The 25,230-nt window shown below is 38.2% G+C and overlaps 1 protein-coding gene across 4 annotated transcripts in view; it reads left to right on the plus strand.

The window, feature by feature from the left end:
• The window catches only part of UPF2 (UPF2 regulator of nonsense mediated mRNA decay), a 72,480-nt gene continuing 47,250 nt past the window's right edge, over positions 1 to 25,230 (plus strand). For 3 of the 4 annotated variants that reach the window (XR_008448538.1, XR_008448539.1, XM_054058936.1), the window contains exons 1-7: positions 6,388 to 6,767; positions 7,971 to 8,750; positions 13,080 to 13,240; positions 14,242 to 14,439; positions 15,151 to 15,300; positions 20,548 to 20,651; positions 21,160 to 21,245. Coding sequence is in view for 2 of the 4 variants with exons in the window: in XM_054058936.1 (XP_053914911.1) it covers positions 6,406 to 6,767; positions 7,971 to 8,750; positions 13,080 to 13,240; positions 14,242 to 14,439; positions 15,151 to 15,300; positions 20,548 to 20,651; positions 21,160 to 21,245 (1,841 nt within the window). In the remaining 2 variants the exon portion in view is untranslated. Of the gene's footprint in view, positions 61 to 6,387; positions 6,768 to 7,970; positions 8,751 to 13,079; positions 13,241 to 14,241; positions 14,440 to 15,150; positions 15,301 to 20,547; positions 20,652 to 21,159; positions 21,246 to 25,230 lie in introns of those variants that run through there. The other variant, XM_054058923.1, reaches the window with a different exon arrangement.

Consider the following 25,230-nt stretch of genomic DNA (forward strand, 5'->3'; position numbering starts at 1 on the left):
GAGGGCGCGGAGGAGGCGGTGCTTCTCGCGAGGCCGCGCCGATGTCCGCGCCGGGCGGAGGTAATGGGGCCGGGGGGGCGGCACCGAGAGGACCGAAGGGAGGGGGGAGAGGGCTGAGTGCTGAGTGGAGGGTGGTGCGGGGCTGAGGCGCCGCGGGGCAGGGGGGGCTGAGGTGGTGAGGAAGAGGAGGAGGAGGAAGGGTGATGGTGCCTGCAGGGCACGGGGAGGGGCGGCAGGGAGGAAGCGGAGGGGTGTTCTCGCGGTTGTGATGCGAGGAGGGGAAGGCAGAGCTTAGGCAAGTGGCTGTGGTGTGAGAAGTAGTTGCTGTTACAAAAAGTAGAATATTTTTGGTTTAAGCTAAGGTAGAGTGGGAAACTTAAATCCAGTCCTTCGAAAGAAATAAGATTGCTGTGGAAATGTATACCCACGTATGGAACTGGGAAATTTATTCTGTAACCAGCACTAGCCTTGCTACACGGTTGATGGAGATCACTTCCTCATCACTGAATTCAGCGATTTAAGCTAAAGTAGAGTTGGAAGCTTCAATCCAGTCCTTGGAAAGTAATAGAACATGCGTAAGATTGCTATGAAAATTTATACACATGTATGGGAAATTTATTCTGTAACCAGCACTAGTCTTGCTACACGATTGATGGAGATCACTCCCCCATCATTTAACTCTTTGATTTAAGCTAAAGTAGGTTTGGAAACTTAAATCCAGTCCTTCAAAAGTAATAGAACATGGATAAGATTCCTGTGAAAACTTACACATGTGCTTGTGAGTGGGGAAATATAATCTGTAACTAGTGTTAGTCTTGTTACATGGTTGATGGAGATCACTCTTTCATCACTTAACTCTTTGATTTAAGCTAGAGTAGACTGAAGTTTCATCTAGGTAACTGCATTTCTTGAAGGTTAGACAGAATGCCCCTTATAGCATGTTTTGTTTTCAAATAATGTTTTTCCAGACTGCATTCTTCAGAGATGGCAGCATCTTGTGTGAAGTATTATCTATGCTGAACGATTGTGTCTTCTGTAATCACCTCTGTCTGCAGTCTTTCTCAGTCTATGCCTCTGCTTAGGGATGTGGTTTAGTAGTGGGAAGATATTGTCAGACTTGATCTCAAAAGTCTTTTCTAACCTAGGGCTTCTGTGATTCTTTCCCTACCCTAAATGCAAGGTCAGGCAGGGAGCTGCCGCCAAAGCTCCAACTTAGCAAGAGATTTGACTGTTGCGAAGTTCATAATAACATTGAACTTGGTCCTTGGAAAGTAATAGAACATGTGTAAGGTTGCTGTGAAAATTTATACATATGCATGTAAATGGGAAATTTATTCTGTCCCCAACTCTTGTCTTGCTGCACAGAGTTGATGGAGATTGCTCCTTCGTGTTGCCCAGGCCTGATAAAGGGTGCTTGCTTTCTAAAACTCCAAAACGAGTCTTAGAGAGCTTATTTGCCGGCATTTTCGGTATCAGCTGGGGTGTTGTTTGCCCTGCCTGCGCAGGGTGACAAGGGTAGGGGCGTCCTGGAGGGTGGCCAGCCAAGAACTCATCTGCTCTGTGTGTTTCTAGTGATTGTCTATCGCCCTCTTTTTCTGCCAGTAAAAAGTGTCTTCCTGCAGGCTTGACAGCAAAACGTTTTCTCTAAGATGAATGGAATCGAAAGTAAAACCACCCAATTGGTTGGGTGGTCCTGCCCTCCCTGCCCCTGTGTAGGGGAGCTCCATTCTCCGCACTGCAATTTCCTTTCACTCTGTGTCAGCTTGCAAAGCTTGTAGCTAAGTTTATTTTCCTTTGGAATGACCATGGTATTTTTCTTATGCTCCTTCCCTTGCTTTAAGAGAAATCTTATTTGCTTTTCAGTTCTTGAAACTTTTAATTTTCTGGTACTGTGATTTCTGACGATGAAGAAGTTTGTTGCTCTGTGAGGTTTTTTAGCTGGTCAGGAGTGGGACATCTTGCCTACATTCTTTATCTCCGTTACCTCTTTTGTAATAGAGCAGCTGCATAAGGGAATGATTATGTGATCAATTTAACTTGTAAAAAAGATGAAAAATATCAATATTCTCAGTTTAGTAAAACTGTGTTTCTCCCCTAATACTTGTATTTGCAAGGACTGAGATTCTGGCTCATGGTACTGCAATCTGTGACTATAGGCTGTTTCTATTGATTTGAGGTATTTTAAGCGTATTGGACCACAGTGTTGATGTTTATTCTTTTATTCTGAATGATGACTAGATTGACGATGCCAAGTATGGTTTATGAAGTATTAATTTCATTGAAACCAAGTTCATCTATACTTATTCTTAAATATTGCTTGCGTATTTCAAGACCTATTTCTTAAGTTTCTGAGCCTACAGTATCATGAACCCAATCTCACCAGTTTATCAAATTCTGAGATTGATATTAAAAAAAAAAAAATAAATTGAGTACAGTAAAAAACTTCCTAACTAAGAATGAGTTAAGGTAGGTCAAATAATGAAAAACTGAGAGAAATTATTTCCTCTGGAAAAACAGCATCTGTATAAGTGATGAAACTGGAAAGGTAAGAGTGTTAACATCTAAATGTTGCTACAGAAATGGACTATTAAGAGTCCAAAAGCATATGGAATGCTTGTCTTATATTTGTCTTCGTGGGTCCTTTCTAGTTTTCAGTTGTGAGCAACAGTTCTTCCTATCTATTGACTTACAAAATTCATGTAATTATCCTGGCTTTTCATCAGTACATTCACATGAACATTAAGTTTCTCTTAATCTTTCCTTACAGTCCCCTTAATTTGGACCACACTGTGTATCTTCAGCCTTATTTCCTATGGAAATGAGACCCAGGCAACCCTGCTGCCTGTTTCCATATTTTTCTGCTTCCCACAACTTTGAACTTTTCAGTCAGTTTTAGGCAAATTGGGCGGATTTTTTTGAAAGCATAATTTTTTTTCCAGTTCTTGTGATAACTAGCAGCCAGGAGAAGTAACAAGGTGTAAATTAACATTCCTGCTGAGGGAAGGGCTGTAGCGTATGCTCAGTGGACAGTTGTACGCTGTCTATGCTGTGAACTGACACTAGTGTGCTGACTGGCCAGTCTCTGTGTCGCTCAGAGGCAACACATGCTGACTGCCCCCTGCCATCCATGGTTGGTGGCCATAAATGACCTGGCAGTACAATCGCAAATAGGGAGTGGTGTAAGCAGCAGGTAGTGACAGATTTTACACAGCATGTTCTGCAATACTGGACAGAAATCTGTTATAATCTAGATTGTCTGTTTTGTTTTTTTCTCGCTAGTGCTCCGGGGAGGGGGAAATGGATAATATTGCCTTGTGGTCAAAACCACAGTGTGCCAGGTTATGCTCCATCCCTTTTCATCTCATTTTCTCTCTTTCACTTTTATACAAGCAAATGTCAGGTATGTCTTTAAAACAGAATTTTGAGTTAATGAAATTAGTAAGAATTTGAGTACTGTAATTAATGATTTTGGAAAGTGACTGTGTTGTTATGTGTGTAGCTGGATATTTTTGTTTGTGTTGAGTTTTTTTTCTCCTTTCTCCTCCTCTCCCAAATTGTAATTGAAGTAGCATCTAACAACAGGTGGAGGACAAAGATAAAAGCTGGAGTATTGGAATTGTGGCATGCCTGTCCAGCATTTCTTTCATCAAACAACTCTCTGCTCCCGATGTTTTCCTTTTAAACTTAGCTTCCAATTTATTATCTTTCAGAATCTAACACTATTTTTTGTTCAATAGACTTTTTGGTGGAAAACATTTTAACGCAATTATTATAGAGTCTCACACAGTGTTCTAGTGGATCTACTCTTACTAGTGAGATATTGCGGTGATATTTAAATGCTAAAAGCTTCCCTCTCAGATCCCTTTTGTTAAAAATGGTGGGAGGGGTAGTTGTCTCAAGCTTAGAGAATTTCCTATGTGGACTCATAGTGAGAGAAGATTAATAAATAGTTATTGTTTAATTTGAAACAGACACATAGAGAGTTTGCATCTGTGAGGAACAGGTCCCACTTAACTGGCCAGCAGAGGTAGAAAAATTAGTTTAGAACTTTAATATGAAGGGGCTTGGGGGGCTCCTTGGTTATTTGGGCTTTGTCAGTTTTTTTGTTCCCTTGCCCCCTTTGTTAAGTACTTATTTTATAATAATACTGCTTAAAGATGATGTAGATCAGCAGTTTTGAAGTCCAAGTAGTTCTGAGATGTTGGGCTGTGAAGCCTTTTAGTTGTAGACATGCATTAAGGAGCCAAATTTGCTAGTGCTTGTCTAAACAACACTGATTTGATTGGTCTCCATTCCATAAATTAGTGTTGGGAATGCTTCATTGGTGCTGCTGCCAATTGCTATCTAAGAGGCCAAGTCCTGAGCAGGTTCTCCAGTGGTAAGTTGTCGCTGCCTGTATCTCAATATAGTGTGAGGTTTTGCAAACAATTTTTTCTTCAATAGACCTGGATAAACATCTTAAAAATCGTAACGCAGCATTCTCTATGGGATAGTCAGTATATGAATCTTTTTTCTATGGTTTGGGGGTGAGAGGAGGAAGGAATGTGAAATACTTAGAAATAAATATTTTCTTTAGTGTGGTGTCCTATTTATGAATATCTTTCAAAATAGTTACAAATAATACTAGAAGGATTCTGCATTAGATTGGAATGCAAGTATCTCGTTGTCTACTTTGAGTAGATGCAGGGAATATAGGAATCTAGCATATTTTCATCATGGAATCTGAGTGAAATGTTAGGATGGTGGCAGTTCAGAATCAGACTGATGTTACTAATAAAAATTAAGTGATGGTTCTGTAGGAGGTATCACATGCAGTCATTGCCCTTTTCAGTCCAGTCTGACCCTAGTGGATTCTGGACATGAGTCAGCAGAATGCCCTTGCTTTAAGGCCAGCTGCATTCTAAACTGTAGTAACAGGAGTTAGGTGTGTCTTCCCCTCTATTTGGTACTTACAAGGCCACATCTGCACACCACATCCATTTGTGGATTCTCTGTTCCAAGTCGTGACGGAGCAAGTCCACTGGAGGGACACCAAGATTATTAGGAGGCTGGAGGACACAATATCTGAATAGAGACTGAGAGAACTGTGTTTCTTCGTGTGTAAGAAGAGAGGGAGGGGTCTTAATACAGTCTGCAACAACAGAACAGAATTAGAGAAGAGAGAGCTGGGTACTTCTCAAAGCTGTACAGGGATAGGGAAGAACAAGTTGGGTCACAGCAAGTTACAGGGTGATATTAGGAAAAGCTTTTTCACAGTGTTCTTGTTCAGGTGCTGGAACAAGTGCTCAGAGGAGATGATTGCATCTCCATCCTTGGAATTATTCAAAACTCAACTAATCTTAACTAAACTTAGTTAAATTAACTGGTCTGATTGGACCTGCCTTAAGCAAGGGGTTGAACTACGTGACCTCTAAAGTTTTCTTCTGATCTAAATTTTTTTGTGATTCTACCCTTTCTTGTTCAATATATGTTGTCTTTTGTATCCTTAGACGAATGAAACTAAAGCTTAGAGAGCTTGAAACACCAAAAATGCTAAAGCTCCTACAGGTCCCTAGAAAAACATTAGTTGAGTAGAAGGAGAAACAGATTGAAGACTTTAACTTTTGATAATTGTAGCCTTTCTGCTGTCATTTCTGTTTGATCTGCTGATAGGGAGTTTTGCACAGGTCTTAGCACAGCATGCTCTTCCAGCTGGTACTTGCGATATATGGAAGAGTGCTTGAGATGACTGGGGAAATCTTGGGAGGGGTGAGGAAAGAGGCGAACAAGGTGATGCCTTTTAACAATGAGAACAGTTAGGCACTGGAGAGGTTGTATAGTCTCCTTCCTTGGCAGTTTTCAATATTGAAGCCTAAAGCAATCTTGTCTGACCTTGTTGACCCTGTTTGAGCAAGAGGTTAAACCACTTGAGGTCCTGTCTAACCTGCAGTACCCTAAGTAGAGGTAGTGGAAGGGGAAGTATCCTTAGTTGTGTAGAAAGGTCAGTGAGGCGCAGGTGCATGCTGATAAATCAAATAGTTCTATTAATTTTTCAGCTTGGGATACTTAGCTTTCGTCAGTCTTGGATTTTTTTTCAGATGGATTTCTGTTTATGTTCCAAGACCTTGTATTCCTCAAGTTATAAAAACTTTAAATGGTTTTAATTCACACCTCATGCTGAAGACAGCTTTGCAGTGTGATGCTGTAACAAAATCATCAGTTTTTACTTGTTGTTAGATCCATTCCTTAGGTAAAGAAAACTTACCTCTATTTTATTCTGCTGAGTCAGGCATTTATTTTTGACTTGCCTTACTTCGTTAAGAACTAAGTGAGTATTGTTGGGATGTGAAAGTGACTTTAATGTATAAACAACAAATTAAATATATTTCTTTTCCTGTGATTCTGCAGGCTTCGCTGGGTAACACAATGCCAGCTGAGCGCAAAAAGCCAGCAAACATGGAAGAAAAAGAATCTCCGCTAAATAATAAAGAAAGAGAATTTAGTGAAAGGCGACCAGTGAGCACTAGGGAGAAACCAAAAGAAGATGCCAAGGTTGGTGTGAAGAGAGAGACTTTAAAGGTTCCTGAAGACAAAAAGAAAAAACTGGATGAGGATAAAAAGAAAAAAGAAGATAAGGAGCGGAAGAAAAAAGAGGAGGATAAAGTAAAGGCAGAAGAAGAGCAAAAGAAGAAAGAAGAAGAAGAAAAGAAGAAACTTGAAGAAGAAGAGAAAAAGAAACAAGAGGAGGAAGAGAAAAAGAAACAAGAAGAAGCAGCTGCTCAACTGAAGTGAGTTGTCTTTTAAAGGTTCAGTTGTGCCAAATGCTGTAGTCCTGCAGAATTATAAAAGATGAATTGAGTTACTTATAAGAAGTTATATGGAGTGTTATAAATTTTACATGGCTGGCTAAGTGTGCTTTATGACTTATACATGGTTCTTAGTTGTCACCTCTCACCTTTGTTACTTTAGTCTGATATGGGGTTTTGGTAACGTTCTCCGTGTGATGACTGTGTAATGCACAATTATGCCTGAGTAAAGAAACACGGTTTCTATTAAGGTGGAGGAGTAGTAGCGTCATGCAACTGGGAATATGGACTGTAACAGGCTGACGGGAGCAAATCTGCTGTGAGGGATGGATGTAATTCCTTACAAACAGTCGTAGTCAATTACTGCCTGGATGGCAAACATAGAACGAAACCTGTCAGCTGAAGATGTGATATTACCAAGACAATGTTTAGTATGTTACCAAAAGGTACTACAGTGTCCAAGGTAGCATCTTTAGACCAATAAAACTGAGATTCCAGATTGTGTTTGAAATATGTCACTTCCTAAGACTGAGGCAATGTCATAGCTGAATTCTAGCTGGGACAGATGTATTCCACTTATTGAAAATTCCCTGTAATTTCAGTAGTCCGAGAATAAAAGATTTCCCTTAGCTGTGTAATACAGTAACCTATTGCAAGGTTGTTGTCCTCTTCTGTAAGAACTTCATCGCTGTCTGGAGTAAATGGAGTTTTACTGTATTTTCTCAGTCTGTTGGGAGTAATATGTTCTGCATAGGAATATTTAAGATGTTTAATTTTGTAACAAGTAGCACTTGTCTTTTGCAGGAAAAAAAATTAAACAGAATAGTTTATGAAGCAAATGCTTTAGCTTTTCATTATTAACTCATTAAATATTTAAAAATAGAGCAGTAATCGTAAAATCATAGAATGGTTTGGTTTGGAAGGGACCTTAAAGCCCATCCAGTTCCAGCTTCCCTGGAATAGGCAGGGACACCTTCTACTGGATCAGGTTGCTCAAAGCCTCATCCGACCTGGCCTTGAACACCTCCAGGCATGGAGCATCCACAACTTCTGTGGACAACTGCTAAGGGGAAATGGTGTTTAAAACTACTGGGGGCGTTCCTAATATGACTCTTTTTTTCGTTTGAATTGTGAACCTGAAAGTAAGGTTGTGTAATGAAAATGAGTAATTTTTATTTCTCTTAGAGAAAAAGAGGAAGCACATCAGCTCCATCAGGAGGCTTGGGAGCGTCATCAGGCAAGAAAAGAGCTTCGCAGCAAAAACCAGAATGCACCAGACAATCGTCCTGAGGAAAACTTCTTCAGCAGACTAGATTCCAGTCTCAAGAAGAACACAGCTTTTGTTAAGAAGCTAAAAACCATTACAGAGCAACAAAGGGACTCCTTGTCCCATGACTTTAATAGCCTGAATTTAAGCAAGTACATTGCAGAAGCAGTAGCTTCTATTGTGGAAGCCAAACTGAAAATCTCAGATGTAAACTGCGCTGTGCACTTGTGTTCCCTCTTTCACCAGCGCTATGCTGATTTTGCTCCTTCATTACTTCAGGCTTGGAAAAAACATTTTGAAGCAAGGAAAGAAGAAAAGACTCCCAACATTACCAAGTTAAGGACTGATTTGCGTTTCATTGCAGAATTGACAATAGTTGGGATTTTCACTGACAAGGAAGGTCTGTCTTTAATCTATGAGCAGCTTAAAAATATTATTAACGCTGATCGAGAATCCCACACTCATGTTTCTGTGGTTATCAGCTTTTGTCGGCACTGTGGAGATGACATTGCTGGTTTGGTACCGAGGAAAGTAAAAACTGTTGCAGAGAAGTTTAACTTGAGCTTTCCTCCTAGTGAGATAATTAGCCCAGAGAAACAACAGCCATTCCAGAATTTGTTGAAGGAATACTTTACGTCTTTGACCAAACACCTGAAAAGGGACCACAGGGAGCTACAAAATATTGAAAGACAAAACAGGTGACATTTAAATGTTGCTTTTTATTTATGGAGGAAAAAAAAGTAGTTTATTTATGAAATGCCTACAGTTATTCCAGTATTTGTAAGCAAAGTCTGTTAGCAGTGTGTAAAACATAAGCGTATTCTGCAGTAAATCTACGAAAAATTCTAAATTTGCTCTGAATACTTAAAAAGCAAACTCCAAACAGACTCTTTGAATGTCTTTAAAGAAAATGGAGCTTGATCTTTAGCTTTAATTCTCTTAACTTTATTAGTTTGGTGCTGCCTCAGCAGCTTCAAAGTAATGCTTCTTTCCCAGCTGGCATTGTACTTTTCCAGTTGGCACAACCTGATTTCTCCCTTTCCACCCACCCACACCTAACAGAGCATATGCAACAATGGCTTTGGCTTGTTTACTTTTTTTAGTGTACTGGCATAGAGGAAAAATTAGGTTAGATTAACAAGGTATCCCTTACACTTTAATGTGGGTAAATTTTATATATTAAAATATTGGAGGCTATAGACAATTTGATTAAAATCCTTTTAAATGTCTCTATGCAGTACTAATATTGAAGGGTATGAATATACAGATCCTCAACATCTGAATGATTAATTTTTACTATGACCACATTGTTTAATAATTGTTTGATTTTCTTCAAAGCATCTTCAATTGTTATTATTGTTATTATTGGAGCCAACTTAAACATGACTGCTGGTCTTAAAATGTGGTCATTCTTAAATCCTTTTGGAAGCATTCCAAGCAGATAGAAATGAACGTATTACTGTGTAGGCACAGGTTTCAGTCAAAAGGCTGAACATCAATCCAGAGCCAAATTTATGTTGGAATACATTAAAATTTGATGTTCCCAAGCCAAGTCTTGGATCCATTGTGCTGACAGGTGTTCTGTTGCAGTCCTGTCCGACCTTGACGAGCCAAGTGTAGCATTTCACAGGACTGTGAACTGACTTCTGGGTTCCCATTATTTCTACAAGTAACTTGCTACTTTAAAGTGTTATTGACTTAACTGATACTTTTTTCCAAGTTAATATTCATTAACTTTTATACTTGGTTCTGGTCAGATTGATGCTGCCTGGGATTTCAATGACAGAGTGTTAGAAAGTCTGCATGATAGGATATTGAGTGAAAAAAAATTCCAAGAGATATGAAGAATGTTAGGAAACCATAAGAAGAGAGAAGTGAGTGATCTGGGAGAAGGAATTACGCTTCAGTTTTTACTTGTACAAATGGGTAAAAATGTCTGGGTAGAGCCCTGCATGGCCTGGTACAATTTCATGCTTGAGCCTGCTTTGGGCGGATCAAGCTAGTGATCTCTTTATGCGTCTTATAATCTGAGTTCTCCCTTTGAACTTGGCTGCAGAGTTTTGGTTTTGGGAAGGAATGAGAGGAAGTATAATTTGTCATTGGATTAAGATAATTCTGTGATTTCTCTATCTGAATTTACAGGTGTTTAACTTCTTAATGAAAGTTGGGGAATAAATTTTGTTAGAAAAACAAGACATCAAAAAAGTTTCCTGCCTAGTTTTATTGGCTTACAACATGTCTATAACAGAGATGTTTGGCATTTGCATGCTATGGAAGTGCAAGGCATGAGGTCAAAGACAGAAACTTGCCCAGTAAGGAGTCTGAATACTACAGAAATCTTCCTAGCCTGTAGATTTTGGGAAAGTGATTGTGGTTTTGGTTGGGTTTTGGTTTGATTTTGTTCTGTTGTTGTTTGGAGGCACGTGTTGGTTTTTCTTTTTTAAAAAAGCAATAATCCTATTGGAACAGTCCTTTGTGTATTTGAAGCCTGATCCACTTTGCTGGTAGCAACAGCCAGCTTTTATTCCCGCTGTTATTTCAGACCAATGAAGTGCACAGGGACTGAACTGTTCCCTCTTGTGCATCAGCAGTGTCATACATTTTGGTCATAATATTTTTTCAGGCAAATACCTCTTGAATTTTTCTGTATTGGGAGAGTGACTGTGAAATACCTCAAGCCGTGCAGACTGGTTGAGCTAATTGAAAATGAATATGCAAACCTTAACAGTGCTTTAATATTGTGTTACCTGCTGAATCATTAATGTACAATTAAAACATTATTAGACACAAGGGCTTTCTGCAAGTGGATAATTAGGAAAACTACCTCAAGTTACACTTTGACAATAGAGGCTGATGATTGATTACAGAGCTGAGGGCACAGCAAGAGCTGTGCAGGCTGTGTCATTGGAAGGAAACAACTTGATTCTCACATTCAAGTGTGAGCTTTCAAAACTGAGTGCTAGATATGGAAGAAACTTGTCTAAATTAAATATGTTCTTAAGATCTGCTGAAGTTGTCTGGTGACACTTTGTGAAATTCTGAAGAGATATAAAGTAAGATAAGTACTCTATGCTGTACTCTTAATTGCATCAGAAACAAATTGTGCTTTTTAAAGTTTGCTCGGTGTGCTTCAGCTTGCTTGAATTTGTTAACGCTTGTCTTTTGGGAACTGAAACTGAGAACAGAAACTCTTGTACTGTTGCTACAGCACTTCGCTTTTTTGCTTTTTAATAATAGCACAGAGCTTCAGTGCTCGTGTTTATGAGGCTGCTGGGATATTTTAAACCTAAAATACATACCTAATGGATAGCTGTCTCCATGGAAAGGCTACTAATTGGCATTTAACATGTTTCCTCTATCCAAACTGAACTATTGCACTTTAGAAATTGACAGTGTTTTTTTCATTTGTTAGTTTTTCTTATTCTACTTTGCAGGAGCAGGTACTACGTGTTATATAGATACGTTTTTGTGATAGGGATGAGAAATAACACTTTTGCAGCATTACTGCTTCTTGCCTCTTAGCAAGACATGCGTGTCTGGTTTGGATTCTGACCAGACAGAGATTTTGTTGCTCACCCTGTGAATCTGTTATATATAAAGATGACTTGTTTCATAACGAACCTGGAACTTAAAAAACCCAAGATAGTTATCCCACATCTTGAATTGCTTAAACTGTTTCAGAAGTTTTATTCCATAAAATTTTCGAGTCTTTTGACAAGAGTGCGGTTGTATAGTTGGTGCTTAAGAAAAGCCTAATGATCATGCAGTGATGCAGCCTGCTTTAGGAATTATGGCGCTTGCACCTCATTTCGAATTGATCTTCTGATGCTTTCACCTCATTGCAGATACATTGTCAGTGGTTACAGCTAGTTAGTCCAGTGTTATTAGCATTATTCAAGCTACTGTAAAGTAAATTGAACACTTGCTAGGCAAGCTAATTCTGTCAGCTTCCCTTTGAAAGCCCATGATTGATCTGAGCCTAGTTGTACCTTTGTAGTAGGCCCCCAAACAACTCATCTGGCCCAAAAGGTCCCTCACTGGGAAGCGACTAACTGTGCTTTGTCTGTATCAGGACTGTTCGTGCAGAGTAATGAGAAAATGCACTTCTTGGGAGCCCTAGTTGAGGACAACCTAGAACATCACTAGTAAGCAACCAGGTTTTTCTTGGTTAACCCAAAATCGAGGATGGCAGTCTTTCATCTGTCTTTTGTGGCAAGCTTTGTACTAACAGAGATTGCCTGGTTCTGTATATTTGGTTCAAACTACTGAAAATTCTTTATTTCTAGTCTAAAATCCAAGATGACCTCAATTGCAATTTGGTAAGAAAATTGAGGTGTACTGTTCTGCATGGACACCTGAAACTGCGTTAGTGTTCATGTGTAAGCAGTGATTAGTTCCTTTGAATGCAAGTTGCTTTTGACAATGGATTTGGGGTTTTTAAGTGATAATTTAAATTACATATGGACAGCTCCATAAAAAAAAAAAAGAACAAGTGAAAAAACGAATGTAACTCTTCTTAATTTGGACTCAGAGCCTTGAAATATGGTTGGTTGGTTGGTAAATTAAGGGGCTGGTCTTGATGTGCAACTTTTTTTGAGCCTCCTGATGATAGTTGCCCATTTAGTCATTTGAACAACATGGAAATGTATTGGTACAGATGCAAAGCAAGTTCGATCCAGCTTTCATGCAAGTTTAATATTTTAATTTACTACAGAAGTCTTTTCACAGTGCAGGACTGTTAGAGAATAATCATGGCGAAAAGATATGGTAACCTTTCTCTTTGGATGTTGTATTTAGAGCTTCTGTGACTGTACTTTCATCAAGGATATTGAAGTCAGTAATTCAGTGTGGCTGTTGGGGAAGAATTAGTGTTACTCAGAGTTGTGCTGTTGTGGTCTAAACCAGAATTCTTGCAGTTTCCTCAAAGAGGGAATGTGAATTTTCTTGGAGAAATTGATAGTGATTCAGCATAGGTCAAATATATTTTGAGAAGAAAGATCATCTTACTGTAACTTTGATTTTGGTAGGCGCATTCTACACTCCAAAGGAGAGCTGAGTGAAGATAGGCACAAGCAATATGAGGAATTTGCGATGTCATATCAGAAGCTGTTGGCAAATTCTCAATCTCTGGCTGATCTTTTGGATGAAAATATGCCTGACCTTCCCCAAGAGAAACCAACACCTGAGGGTAGGCCACCTTCTAAAGCAAGTAAACAGCAGATTTGTCTTGGATGTGGTGGGAAAGCTAACCGAATGTTCTTAGTAATGTGTTTTTCTCATTGGTTTATTTTTATTTAGGTTTTCCCCTTTAAGGATATCAAAGAATGAATAATGTTCGATTAATTTAATAAAAACTACATAACATGTAACCAGAACTGTTGTGTATGCTATATAGTTACAGTAGCTTAAGAAATATCTCTTTAGATTTGTTTCAGCAATACAGGAATAAATGGAAAATGAAAAATGTTTTTTTTAACTTAATCTTTTCAGTTTAAAGAACTATGTTTCAGTTTTCGAATCTGACACTGTTAAAAAATGAATTTGAAGTCTTTTTTGGGTCATGATGTTATGAGCAGGAGCCAGGTAAGTCAGTGGGTGGCTTTCTCTCCTCCTGAGGAGAAGTACGGCATTTAACTGGCAGAGCAGTTCAATGACTTGATGAATCTCAAATTTTTGGTCTGGAGATGTTGAAATCACAAGTGTACCTTTTGCCTAAAGTGATCTTGAGCTTAAGAAAGCTGTGTTTCTTGAACACCTCTAAAATTAAAATTATTCTTTTTAAAATTCTGTTTTTAAAATACACTGAGGTACAGTTCATCATGCTCAAAGCCATTACTTTTTGTGCCAATGCGATTGAATTCTATTATAGCTTTCCTTTCTGATACCACATAATGTGTGGCTTGATTTTACTTGATCTCATGTTCACTGATACTGTCTTTTTATCAATTTTGTTTCAATTTTCTATCAATGTCAAAATCACAATTGTAAGATAACTTGTTATATCTAATATTAAGACTGGGTTGTTAAAAGCACTTTGAAGTATACGTTGCAATATTTAAGTGAAAACAATGATAGCAGTAAATAGTTTGCCTGTTTTTATAAGTATTATTTTAATCTTTGAAGGTACCTCTCTTTAGAAGATGAGAAATTTGTGTAAGTAACTTTCTTATGGTTTTGCTCTTTTTGCAGAACATGGACCTGGTATCGATATTTTCACACCAGGAAAGCCAGGAGAATATGACCTGGAGGGGGGTATCTGGGAAGATGAAGATGCTAGAAACTTCTATGAGAATCTCATCGACTTAAAGGCTTTTGTGCCAGCAATTTTGTTTAAGGATAATGAAAAATGTTCTCAGAACAAGGATTCCGGCAAAGATGAATCAAGAGGTAGAATGCTTAGATGAGTATTTTTTTAGCATGTCTTGCCCAACAGATAAGCAAATTTCATGGGAGCAATGAGTCTCAAATGAAATAATTCATGGTTATCAGGACAGTATACCCGTTTGGATGAATTTTTAGGGAAGAAGGTGTGGAATAGGGATTATATCTGGGTATGGTATTTAAGGAAATTAAAAAATAAATGCATTTTAATATTGATAGAGTTTTAAGATAATTGGAGATTAACCAGTATGAGGAGGATACTGGTTTTCTACCTGACCTTCCTAGTGTTCAAGGTTTATTTTGCTGGCACTTGGCTTATGATGGCCTTGCAATCCATTTTAAGCGGTTTTGGATTTAGATTGCTACATTTTTAATATCTCGTTCCATTTGAATGTATGCACATCATCTAATGAAGACATACCAGGTATATTTCAGAACAAACGAAAGCACTAAAAACTCTTGGCAATCCTTTGCAGACCCCAACGTAGGTAAATGTTTGCAGTTTTCAGGCATATAGGTAAAGCTATGTGAAGGATATGAAGTCACTGAGACCTAAAAGATGAGACAGTGTAGTCTCAAGAAGTCGGTATTGCACATTTCCTTTTAACGAGAGTAAGACAGTAGAGACACGTCGATTTAGTAATGTGAGTCTTCCTGTATTCTAATCATTGCTGTGTGCATTTAATAGTTCGATATTTCTGCTTACCTTTTAAATAGATTCAAAAGATGCTAAAGATAATAAGGAAGCACCTGGGAGTGAGGATTTGGAGTTGGAGCTGGAGAACCTGGATATTAATGATGATCCTCTGGAGCTGGACTGTGGAGATGAGGCAGAAGATCTTACAAAAAAGCTGCTCGATGAGCAAGGTAAAAAGAATTGGGTTTGAGAATTCTTTGTTTCCTGATTTGTTTTTTGAGCTGGATGGTTTTTAGTCAATAGGTAGAGTGACTTCAGGGAGGACTGTGGTTTTTTTATATTTAAATGAATCTTTATTAGCTATAAACTGTTAGAGTTGTGGTCAAAAATACATTCAAAGCAAACCATTCAGATACAAGTGAAAAGTATTATATGGAGGTCTATGTAGTGAAAGTTACTGATTCCTTTATATAGCTTTTAAAAAGAATCAAATACGAATGCAATTGTTTGAGGAGTAACTAGAAAAGTGTGTAGACTTCAGTGCATAAGCAATTTTCTCCTCAAAAATGCTTAGGATAAAATATTTTCTGGTTTTAACTTATTTTGAAATCTAAGATTCAGCTCTGCCTTTATGCCTTCTTACTTATTAAAGACTTCTGATATGACAGCTTTACGTAGCAGAATTTTAAGAATTCTAACCTCTAGTTATATGAAAAGGGCTGCAAATGGTACCTGTGAATTAGTTTTAGTAGGGGAAACAGCAGCAAAACATTGCTTACCAATTTTTCTTATGAATTACAAGGTTTTCTTTCAGTGGTTTTGAATAGTGGGAAAAGCAGCATCAGGTGTTAAGAGCCAAATTCATAGAGGAGCAAGTGCAGTCTTTTCTTTGAGCCAAGTTTGTAAGACAGGTCAGTTTTGCTGCTTTGGATTTCCAAGGACCGCTGCAGATTTTTTTCTCTTTCATTCCTCAAGCAGGAAACTTATTCTGTGTCTAGAATGTGGAGGGGAAAAAAAAATCACATCTGGAGTCCACTGACTGGAGAAAATCCTACCTTTTCTGATGGATTTCTACTGTAATCACCCTCTTGCTTGAAACTGTATTGGGCTTTAAGAAGTTAAAGTCAAAACTTCAAGCTGTAAAGTTCCCATCTAAGCAAAGAAGTTCGGGTCCTGGCACAGAGTGTGTCAGTGTCTAATGTGTAGGTTCTTCTAGCCAAGCTAATGCATGGATCTGTGTGTTTGGACATGGAATAGCTTGACCAACTCCTCCAAGTGCAACTATCTCTCAGCTGACAGTGCCTTTTTCTGCACTTTTTTCCTAAAGGTTGGAGTCTATAGTTAGCTAAGTTTAAGATATGACATGTACAAGGGAAGTTGATGCAGTTAGTTGAAGAGGTTCGTTTACTAGGAAATCAACTAATTTGTTTTGTTTCTCTATTGTGGTAACATTGAGTGAATCTTAACTTTCTTGTTTTCAATGTGCTCAGGGAAGAGAGAGGGAGCAGATAGCACTGGAGCTGAAAATAGTGATGGAAAACATGCTGAAAGAAGTGAGTTTTGAGGTTGTTTTTAAAAGAGAAGATAAAATATTAAAAATGAAGCTGTGTGAATGGAGACAAAAATGTTAAGTAAGAAATGGCTGAGATGGAAGCTATCAAAGATACTGGGAGCAGAAATCTGATGTTATTGTGTCTCTAGCATAATGTATCTTTTGTAAGGTGGGTCAGCAGCAGTGATAATGTGTAGAAGTGAGTCTTGAGTCAGCCTTGCTAGTTTTCCTACACTGTTTAGAGAGCTAGTGCTATCAGAAGAGCAGGAACTTAAAGATCTAAAATAATTAATAAGAAATATTTTTTGGATTTGGATGACTTTGGAGATTCTGAAGACATTCCTCGGTGAGGCTTTGATTCAACAAGATGCATCTGCCCAAGTGCTGTGTGGAGAGGGCAATCCAGCCCACAATGTGCTTGTGGTATTAGTTTGTACCATGTGAATACAAGGGTTCCTGTATGATCAAACAGAAGCTCATCTCACAGTGGAATACCTGCTAGCATTACAAAAGCACTTCTGTTATTTCTGCTGTCTGGGTGATGTTATGCAAACGAGACTGAAGCTTTCAGGCAGAGTTGAGCTTCTAGGAGAGAGCCCTCTGTAAAGTTATGGTTTTGCCAAAATTAAGACATGTTCACAGATGTTCACAGTAAGGGAGCCAGGGCTTTCTCAGAAAGTATGTGTGTGTAGGAAAAGGGGGAGGCAAATAATTGTTCGTGTTGAAGTAGAAGATTGTTTCATAGAATCATAGAATGGTTTGAGTTGGAAAGGACCTTAAAGATCATCCAGTTCCAACCCACCCTGCTATGGGCAGGGATATTTTCTACTAGATGGTTAGTTTGCAACCAACTGTTGCAGGAGAATGACTTCAGTAAGTCCATAGTATCTTCTCATGGTTTTTCAGTTTTGTTCCCTGAAAATTGCAGGACTGCATTTCTAGTTATATAAAAGGTGTTCAAAAAAGAAAAAAATTTTTTTTCTTAGTCCTTACAATGATTTTACTGCGTGATTTTTTCTGCGCCTAGACAGATTATTACAAATAGTGTAACTGTAATTGTTATACATTACTATGTGTAGTAAATTTTTAAAAAGAGTTAATGCAGTTTTAAAATGCGGTGATGATGAAAGACTGGAACTCAAGAGGATCCAAGAGAAAAGCAAGAAATGAACTCATTTTGGCATGAATTGCATACTTATAATCGCTGCTTGCCTTAGAGGAGGCAGCGCTGACTGTTTAATTTCCTGTCATTGTAAAATTGTTAATTTTGTATCTTAAGTCCCAAACCTGCTTCAGGTACTACAGAAGAGCTTTTCCACTTAGAAGGGATCCATGTACTATAATGTGAAAGAAATACCTGGAAATAGAACATAAGAGCTCTCCAGTGAGGGAGGGGACTAGTGAAAGAAGAGATACACTTGGGAACTGTTGAAATGGGTTGTGGTAGCGCATGGCCTCTTGAAGATTGTTTTGAGAAGTTACTGAATTGTCAAAGGCTCAGTTGTCATTGAGTCGGTTTAAATGGAAGACTGAGGTGAGACAACTAATTGCTGTAAAGGAAAAAGAGGAAAAGAGCATAAGAAGGAGACAGGAAGGTGTGGCTGTAGATATCTAAATAGAAGAATGCATTTAAACAGGATTTGCTAGTCAAAACTGGTTGGTTGAAGCTGTTGCATGAATCCTAGTGCACTCTAACTCTGACTGTATGGGTGATGACAGACTTGGGGTTCCATTAAGTGTATAAGACTTCATGGTCCTCTCGTACGAACATCTGTAACGTCTTCCTTTTCTTTGTGCTCCTTTCTTAAGGAACCCATCTCTCTTGTTCTTCTAAATTCTAGTATCCTGCACAAGAGAAGAGACCATGTGATCTGCTTTAATCTCTAGCATCTTCAAAATGCAATGGCTGGCAGTGTTCCTTGGAACAATGTTTAGTATTTCTCTACCTAAGCTCAACCCCTGCTCCAAGCTGTCTCCTAAAAACAATAAAAAATGTCCTACAATGTAGCATCTTTTTCTCTTTGTCTTTCAGTAAACTGAGAAAGGAACTTCAGTCTCTATGTTGATTTACCTTACTGTGTTGCTTGTAAAGACAAAGTGAATTCACCAAGTCTTGAGTGTTTTGTAGTTTATTTGGGTTGGCAATTTCACCACCTTATTCACCTTTTTGAAGTCTGTCTCTGTTCTGCTTTCAGATCATAGAACTGTAGAATGGTTTGGGTTGGGAAGGACCTCAAAGATCATCGAGTTCCAACCCCCACGCTATGGGCAGGGACAGACTGTTCAAGACCAGGCTGCTCAAGGCCCCATCCAGCCTCGCCTTGAACACCTCCAGGGAGGAGGCAGCCACAGCTTCCCTGGGCGACCTGTGCCAATGCCTCAGCACCCTCACCGTGAAGAATTTCTTTCTAATGTCTCATCTAAATCTTCCCCTTCCAGTTTAAAGCCATTCTCCCTTGTCCTGTCACTACGTGGCCTTGCAAAAAGTCCCTGCCCAGCTTTCCTGTAGTACCCTTTCAGGTACTGGAAGGCTGCTACATTTCCCTGGAGCCTTCTTTTCTCCAGGCTGAACAACTCCAACTCTCTCGGCCTGTCCTCATAGGAGAGGTGCTCCAGCCCTCTGGTCATCTTTGTACCCCTCCTCTTCAACCTGTTCCAACAGTTCTGTATCCTTATGTTGGGGATTCCAGAGCTGGACCCAGGACTCCAGGTAGGGCCTGATGAGAGTGGAGTAGAGAGGCAGAATCACCTCCCTCAACCTGCTGGCCAGGCTTCTTTTGATGCAGCCCAGGATACGGTTGGCTGCCTGGGCTGTGAGTGCACATTGCTGGCTTGTGTCCAGCTTGTCATCAACCAGCACCCCTAAGTCCTTCTCTGCAAGGCTGCTCAATCACATCATCCCCCAGACTGTATGGACATCCACAAACTGAAAGGAAACCAGACATCATGATGTTCCTTTTCCAGGAAGCAGTGTTCTTTTGTGTTGCTTTGGCCAAGGAAGGGTTCTCTCCAAGCACCTGTGATGTAGATCAGTGCTTTTGGCTCACGTTGTGTGGTAGAGCAAACTGGACTCTTCTCTTGGACTTAAGGAAAATCTGGAAAATCTCTAAAGCATACAGTGCGTTTTACAATTAAAGGGTAACTGTAGGGGAATTGGTCTGGTGACATCTTTGTAGCTGAGGTCAGACAATCTGATTTTCAAGGGGTAGAGCTGTCCAGCGGTCTTTTACTTGAATAGTGTTATTCGGTCACTTAGCAGATAGAGGTCACTACAGCAGTTTATTGTGTTGCAAAGTACACAGAAGCATTTGCTTGAAAAACAAGCTTTCAATCAGCCCTCCTCCTTGTTGCTTTATGGTTCTATTTTCTGATTTCTGTACAGCCAAAGGAATTAAGTTGGACTCTAAATTTTACTTGCTGAAGTGAAAAGATGTTGAGAATGTACTGGATGAAAGAATGACCTTAATGGACATTTTTGATCAAAATTTCTATTTTTCTTGCAGGGCAAATGCACATAAAGTAGAACACGCAGTTACATTAAGATGTTTTGGGGCTATTTTCCCCCAGATTGGGACCTTTTTCTGGTCCTCCTTTTGATAACCTAAAGAAATTATGATAGTTTTCTAGGAATATATATTTGTTGTTGCTACTGATTAGGAGGTAGGGAACTTTATGAATATAAGGACAGCTCTTAATGGTGATACTCTTTGACCTTTGTCAGCATCGACAATCAATGATTTTTTAATTTTTTTTTTACATTATAATCAAATTTTGTATTCATCTCTTTTTTGTTTGTGTTTTAAATATATGGATGAATATTTAACAACTAAGCATGACAAATGCAGTGTCTTTAGGGAGTGTGGTAGTGAATGCATATGTTTCATAGCTTAAAGATGTTTGCTACTTGTTTATTTCACTCTGTTAGAACAAGAGGATGAAGAAGCCAGTACTGGATCTCATTTAAAACTTATAGTAGATGCTTTTCTTCAGCAGCTTCCAAATTGTGTCAACAGAGACCTCATAGACAAGGTACAGTCATAGTTTTCATTTTTTCCACTTTTGAAAGCTGTAATGCTCGATCAGATTGATTAAAAATAAAGATTTGGAGCTTTGGGGTCTATAAGTGGCTGAATTTGGTTTTAACCAGGAGGAAATACAGATTTTTCACTTAGTCATTGCCTAAATACCATGGGATATTGGTTTTGTCTACCTGTTTTCTTATGTGTTAGTTTATTTCAGAGGTAGACTTGGCTTTTTCCTTTTTCCCTCCTGTCACTCCCTGACAAATTACTCCCCGTCTACCTAAAGCTGCTTTCTTCCTTGTATTAGTATGAATTGGTCTGTATTCCTGTAGCTGGATGTGTTTTCTAACCAGCAAAAATGAAGATTTTTTTTTTTTCTTACAGTTGTTTTTAAAGCAGCTGCATGTAACAGGAATAGCTCTGTAAAAGATGCTTTTGAAAAGCATGCTATATTGCTTTAAGTAAAAAAAGGCTCTATTAAAGGTGAAGTATCGTATTGACTTTTCTTTTTATAGGCGGCAATGGATTTTTGCATGAATATGAATACAAAAGCCAACAGAAGAAAACTAGTACGAGCACTTTTCATAGTTCCTAGGCAAAGGTAAGAACTGAAAGGGAACATGCTGGATTCAGCCTTTGGTTATTTAATTTAATTTAATATATGCATAATTTTTTTTAACTGTTTAAATTATTGAACACCACTGCATATTCCAAGTTGCATTTGGTTAATTTGATGTGTGCTGCTGGAGTCATTTATGCTAGAGCACCAAAGAAAAATTTAGAATTAATAATCTAGCAATTCATTACAATAGTTTGCCATAGCGGTGTAAATTTTCGCAGTAATTTGTTTCTCTTTTCTGGTACTTGTGTGTTTATAATGGATCTTTCCATGACTTTTTTAAACCATGAAAACAGCAAAACAAACCTTCTATCAAAAAAGGAGGATATGCTTCATTCAGAGAACTTGCACTCTTTTTTTACATAAGAACCTGTGAATAGTCATTCAGGAAGGAGGATTACTTGTGGTATGTTAATTCTGATACAGTTAATAGCCATTACACAGCCTTGTGTCTTCTGGAACAGAGCTGGAGTTTAGAGACAATAAGTATAAGAGTTTGAGCCTGGCCTCATCTATTTATGTAGAGTTTTGCCATTTCTCCTTGTCCGTCTTTGTGTAAGCAAGATCCCTGCTCTTGCAGGAGGAGCCTTGCTTACCAAAATGATTGCAAATATTAAAATGTTATATTAATTGGAAGCATAAGGTATTTCTCTGCTCTCTAGTAGTCTTATACCTTAAATAAGTGCACCTTAAATAGATGCAATTATGAAGGAGTCACTTTTCTTGCTCCACTTTGCCCTCTTTCTCCTGTGAAGGTTGTTTTGATGCTGCTTTTAGCTTGAAATGTTTCATCATCATCTTGGAATTGGTTCACACCACTTTGCTTCAATTCTTTTTTAGCACTAGGAGGGAAAAAGCATAGTTTGAGTGTCCGTTTTGTCTCAAGGGTTGTGTAGACCACTGCTTTGAATAAACAGACTTTGGTGTTTTGTTTTTCCTTAGTTTTAATCACTTCTTACACTGTGTTTTCAACCTTAATTGTAGCGTATTTCTACATCCCATCTGTAATAAGCATCTGCTGTGCTTATAACCTGCTGCATATAAACAATGGTTTGTTTGTGTGCACTAACCTGACTACGATGATCCTAGCTTTGAAATTAAAGTGCACATAATGTTTCATTCTCTTATGTACTCTTTTCTCTCAAACTTATTTTGACACTTCAGTCTTTGGAGACTTTGATAAAGACCTGATTGTGCCTGAAATATGAATTACTGACAGAGGAGGTGGCAGTTGAATATCCTGAGTTAGACATAACAAGGTGCTGTTCATCCCAAATTTATGATGTAGAGGAAACGAGATTTCTATTTATTAGCCTGCTGGTAATCATGAAATGCATCAAAACACAATTTGCAAAGAACTTTTTCTCATAGCTTAGAACACGTACAGTGAATTTGTTTCAAAAATAATAACTTTTAAAAGAGAAATTTTTTTGTAGGAACTCAGTTTAATATACGTAGTGTGTGATTGGCTTCAGAAGCTGCTGACTTCCTGACAGCTCTGTTCTACAATAATTAGAACTAATACTGAAGCAAATGGCTCAGGTTATCACCATTTTTAGTTATATTTATTAGTTATTCTTAAGAATAAATATTAATTTTCCATGTACAGTTCTTTTTTAATACCTTTTTTCTGCTGGCTGCTCCAAGACCTGCTGGACTAACTAATACTCCAGCTTCCAATTGTAAGATCTTAAATCCACTTGTAGGTATCTGTCTGTTCTTTTGCCCAACTGCTGGCTATTGAGTAGGAGAAGCAAGGTGTTGATGAAGCTTCTTGTTCTGAACTATAACCAGTCGCAAGTAAAATACCAGCTGAATTGTCCATAGATGCAGATGATTTTAAAGGGCAATCTATCCTAATTAAGTTAGCTTTATTACTGCAGATGGTAAGGGAGCAGTTCTGCTTTCTGTCTTGAAATCAACATTTATAATCCTTGTGGGAAAACTCCAGGTGTGTATTTGGCACCACAGTACCGAGGACTGCTATGAAATGCTAAAAATTCATTTAGAACATTATATAAAACACTGTTTTAAAGCTTTGTGTATTACACTATGAGTTAACAATGTTTTTGCTTTACCCTCTGTTGTGAGTGTTGCTTACTAGTTTTACTAATCCTAGGAGTGTCTGCAATATCCTGTTCTCCGGGATCCCATGGGAGATCAAAGCTTGTTGTGGTTATATTCTGAAGGAGGTGTTTTTTTGGTTTGGTTTGTGGTTTTTTTTTTTTGGTTTTTTTTTGTGAAAGGCTCAGAGCAACAATGTCCCTAAGGATGTCGATAATTCAGTATGTTTTCCAAAAGCATTTAGTGCCCAGGAATTTCAGATAACATTGTCAAAGTCTAGCTGCTAGACTTAATAAGATATTTCAGTAACGGAATAAGCTCTCTTTCTTCTTGAGAGATCAGTTTTGGGAAATGTGCAGGCATAACAATTTTACCGAGAAAATACAAAACTGTTTTCGTGTTGAGAAGTAATGCAGACACTAAAGTCAAATTTGTTAGGCGGGATTACTAGGGAGCTTTCTTGCTCCTGCTAAGGTTGAATAGATTGGAATAAATGCAAGATTCTTCGAGGCAGAAAACTTAATTTGACAAAAAAAGAGATTTATTTTTTTCCTTCAGCAAATGGTAGATTAGTGTTAGAATCAACATCACTGCACTGCCCTGTTGAATACTTACAAATGGTTCGCATTTACGTTTTCAGCTGTGATTTGAACCCCCAACAGAACAGAAAGCCTTTTAAAAAAGATTTTTCAGAGCTACTGTACAAGTGGCTTTCAAATTTACATTGGAGGAGGATTGATTTAAAACTCAGTATTAGCCTTTTATGCAGGACTATATATTTGCACTAAAGTGACAGTAGGGTGATTTAACCCATACTGCTTGCAGTTTTAGGGCCTTTATGTGTAATTCTTTGTCATTTAACTGAATGATCTTCCTTTACAGATACACATAATTATTTATATTTAACTGCATATTGCAATTTTATTCAATTTTTTTCAACTTCAATATGAAAAGTTTAAATTCCCTTTTTAGGCTTTAAAATCTAAACAATTCTAGACAAATGCCAAAGAGCAAGTAGTGGCTTTTGTGGCTTCTGAATTATTTGACATTTCCATCTATGGAGAAGTTGCAAGTTTACTAAGCAAGTTTACTCTTGCTCATCATATGGAAATTTTAGCGTTTTTATTGGCTATTTAGTACAGAAATTGGCTGCTTCTCAAATGTGGAATAGTACTGAGCAATTTAACTTAAAAGTTGCGTTTCTTCTGTATACGTAACTTCTTTCAGCACTCTGAGAATCCTCAGTAACAAGGTCTTTTTTGTTCAACTGAGCTCGACTTATCAGTGTTTCAGTGGCCTCTTTCATATGAGAATAAAATTCAGGGTTGTTTCTTGAGATAAGGATTTTATGCCACAGCTAAGAAACAAAACCAAAAAGTGCTTATCTGACAGGCTGGCAACTCCACAGCATTGTTCTTTTCCCTCTGAGCAGCGTGGGTGGCAGTTTGTACCTGTTCAGGCCCTGTTGAATGCACTGCATTTATCTAGATTATGCTTGTGAAGCAGGAGTTTTTGCACTGTTGCTTCATTCTTTAAGCTGTCCTTCTGGTAGAGTCCCAGTTAATAAATATACAAAATTCCCCTTTACTCCTTCTGAGTATAAAATTTTGGATGTAATTAAGAAATTGCAATTGAGAAAAGTCTTAGTTTATTAAAAAAAAATCACATTCTGCAAAAATACAAGATACGCTCTCAGATATTTCACTGAAATGCAGTCCATGTGATCCAGAGTTGACTAAATTTCAGTCCAAGGCATGTGGTTCAAATGAAAGTGCTCAGAAGTGGTGGGTTTTTACTATGCAGTTACTATTCCATGTGCTTAATACAGGATTCAGGGAGTAACTGACTCATCCCTGACGCTAGATCTTGCTTCGTAATGCAGAAGAGCAGGAAGAGAAAGCAA

Source organism: Cuculus canorus, chromosome 1, assembly GCF_017976375.1.
Source record: "Cuculus canorus isolate bCucCan1 chromosome 1, bCucCan1.pri, whole genome shotgun sequence".
NCBI lineage: Eukaryota > Metazoa > Chordata > Aves > Cuculiformes > Cuculidae > Cuculus > Cuculus canorus.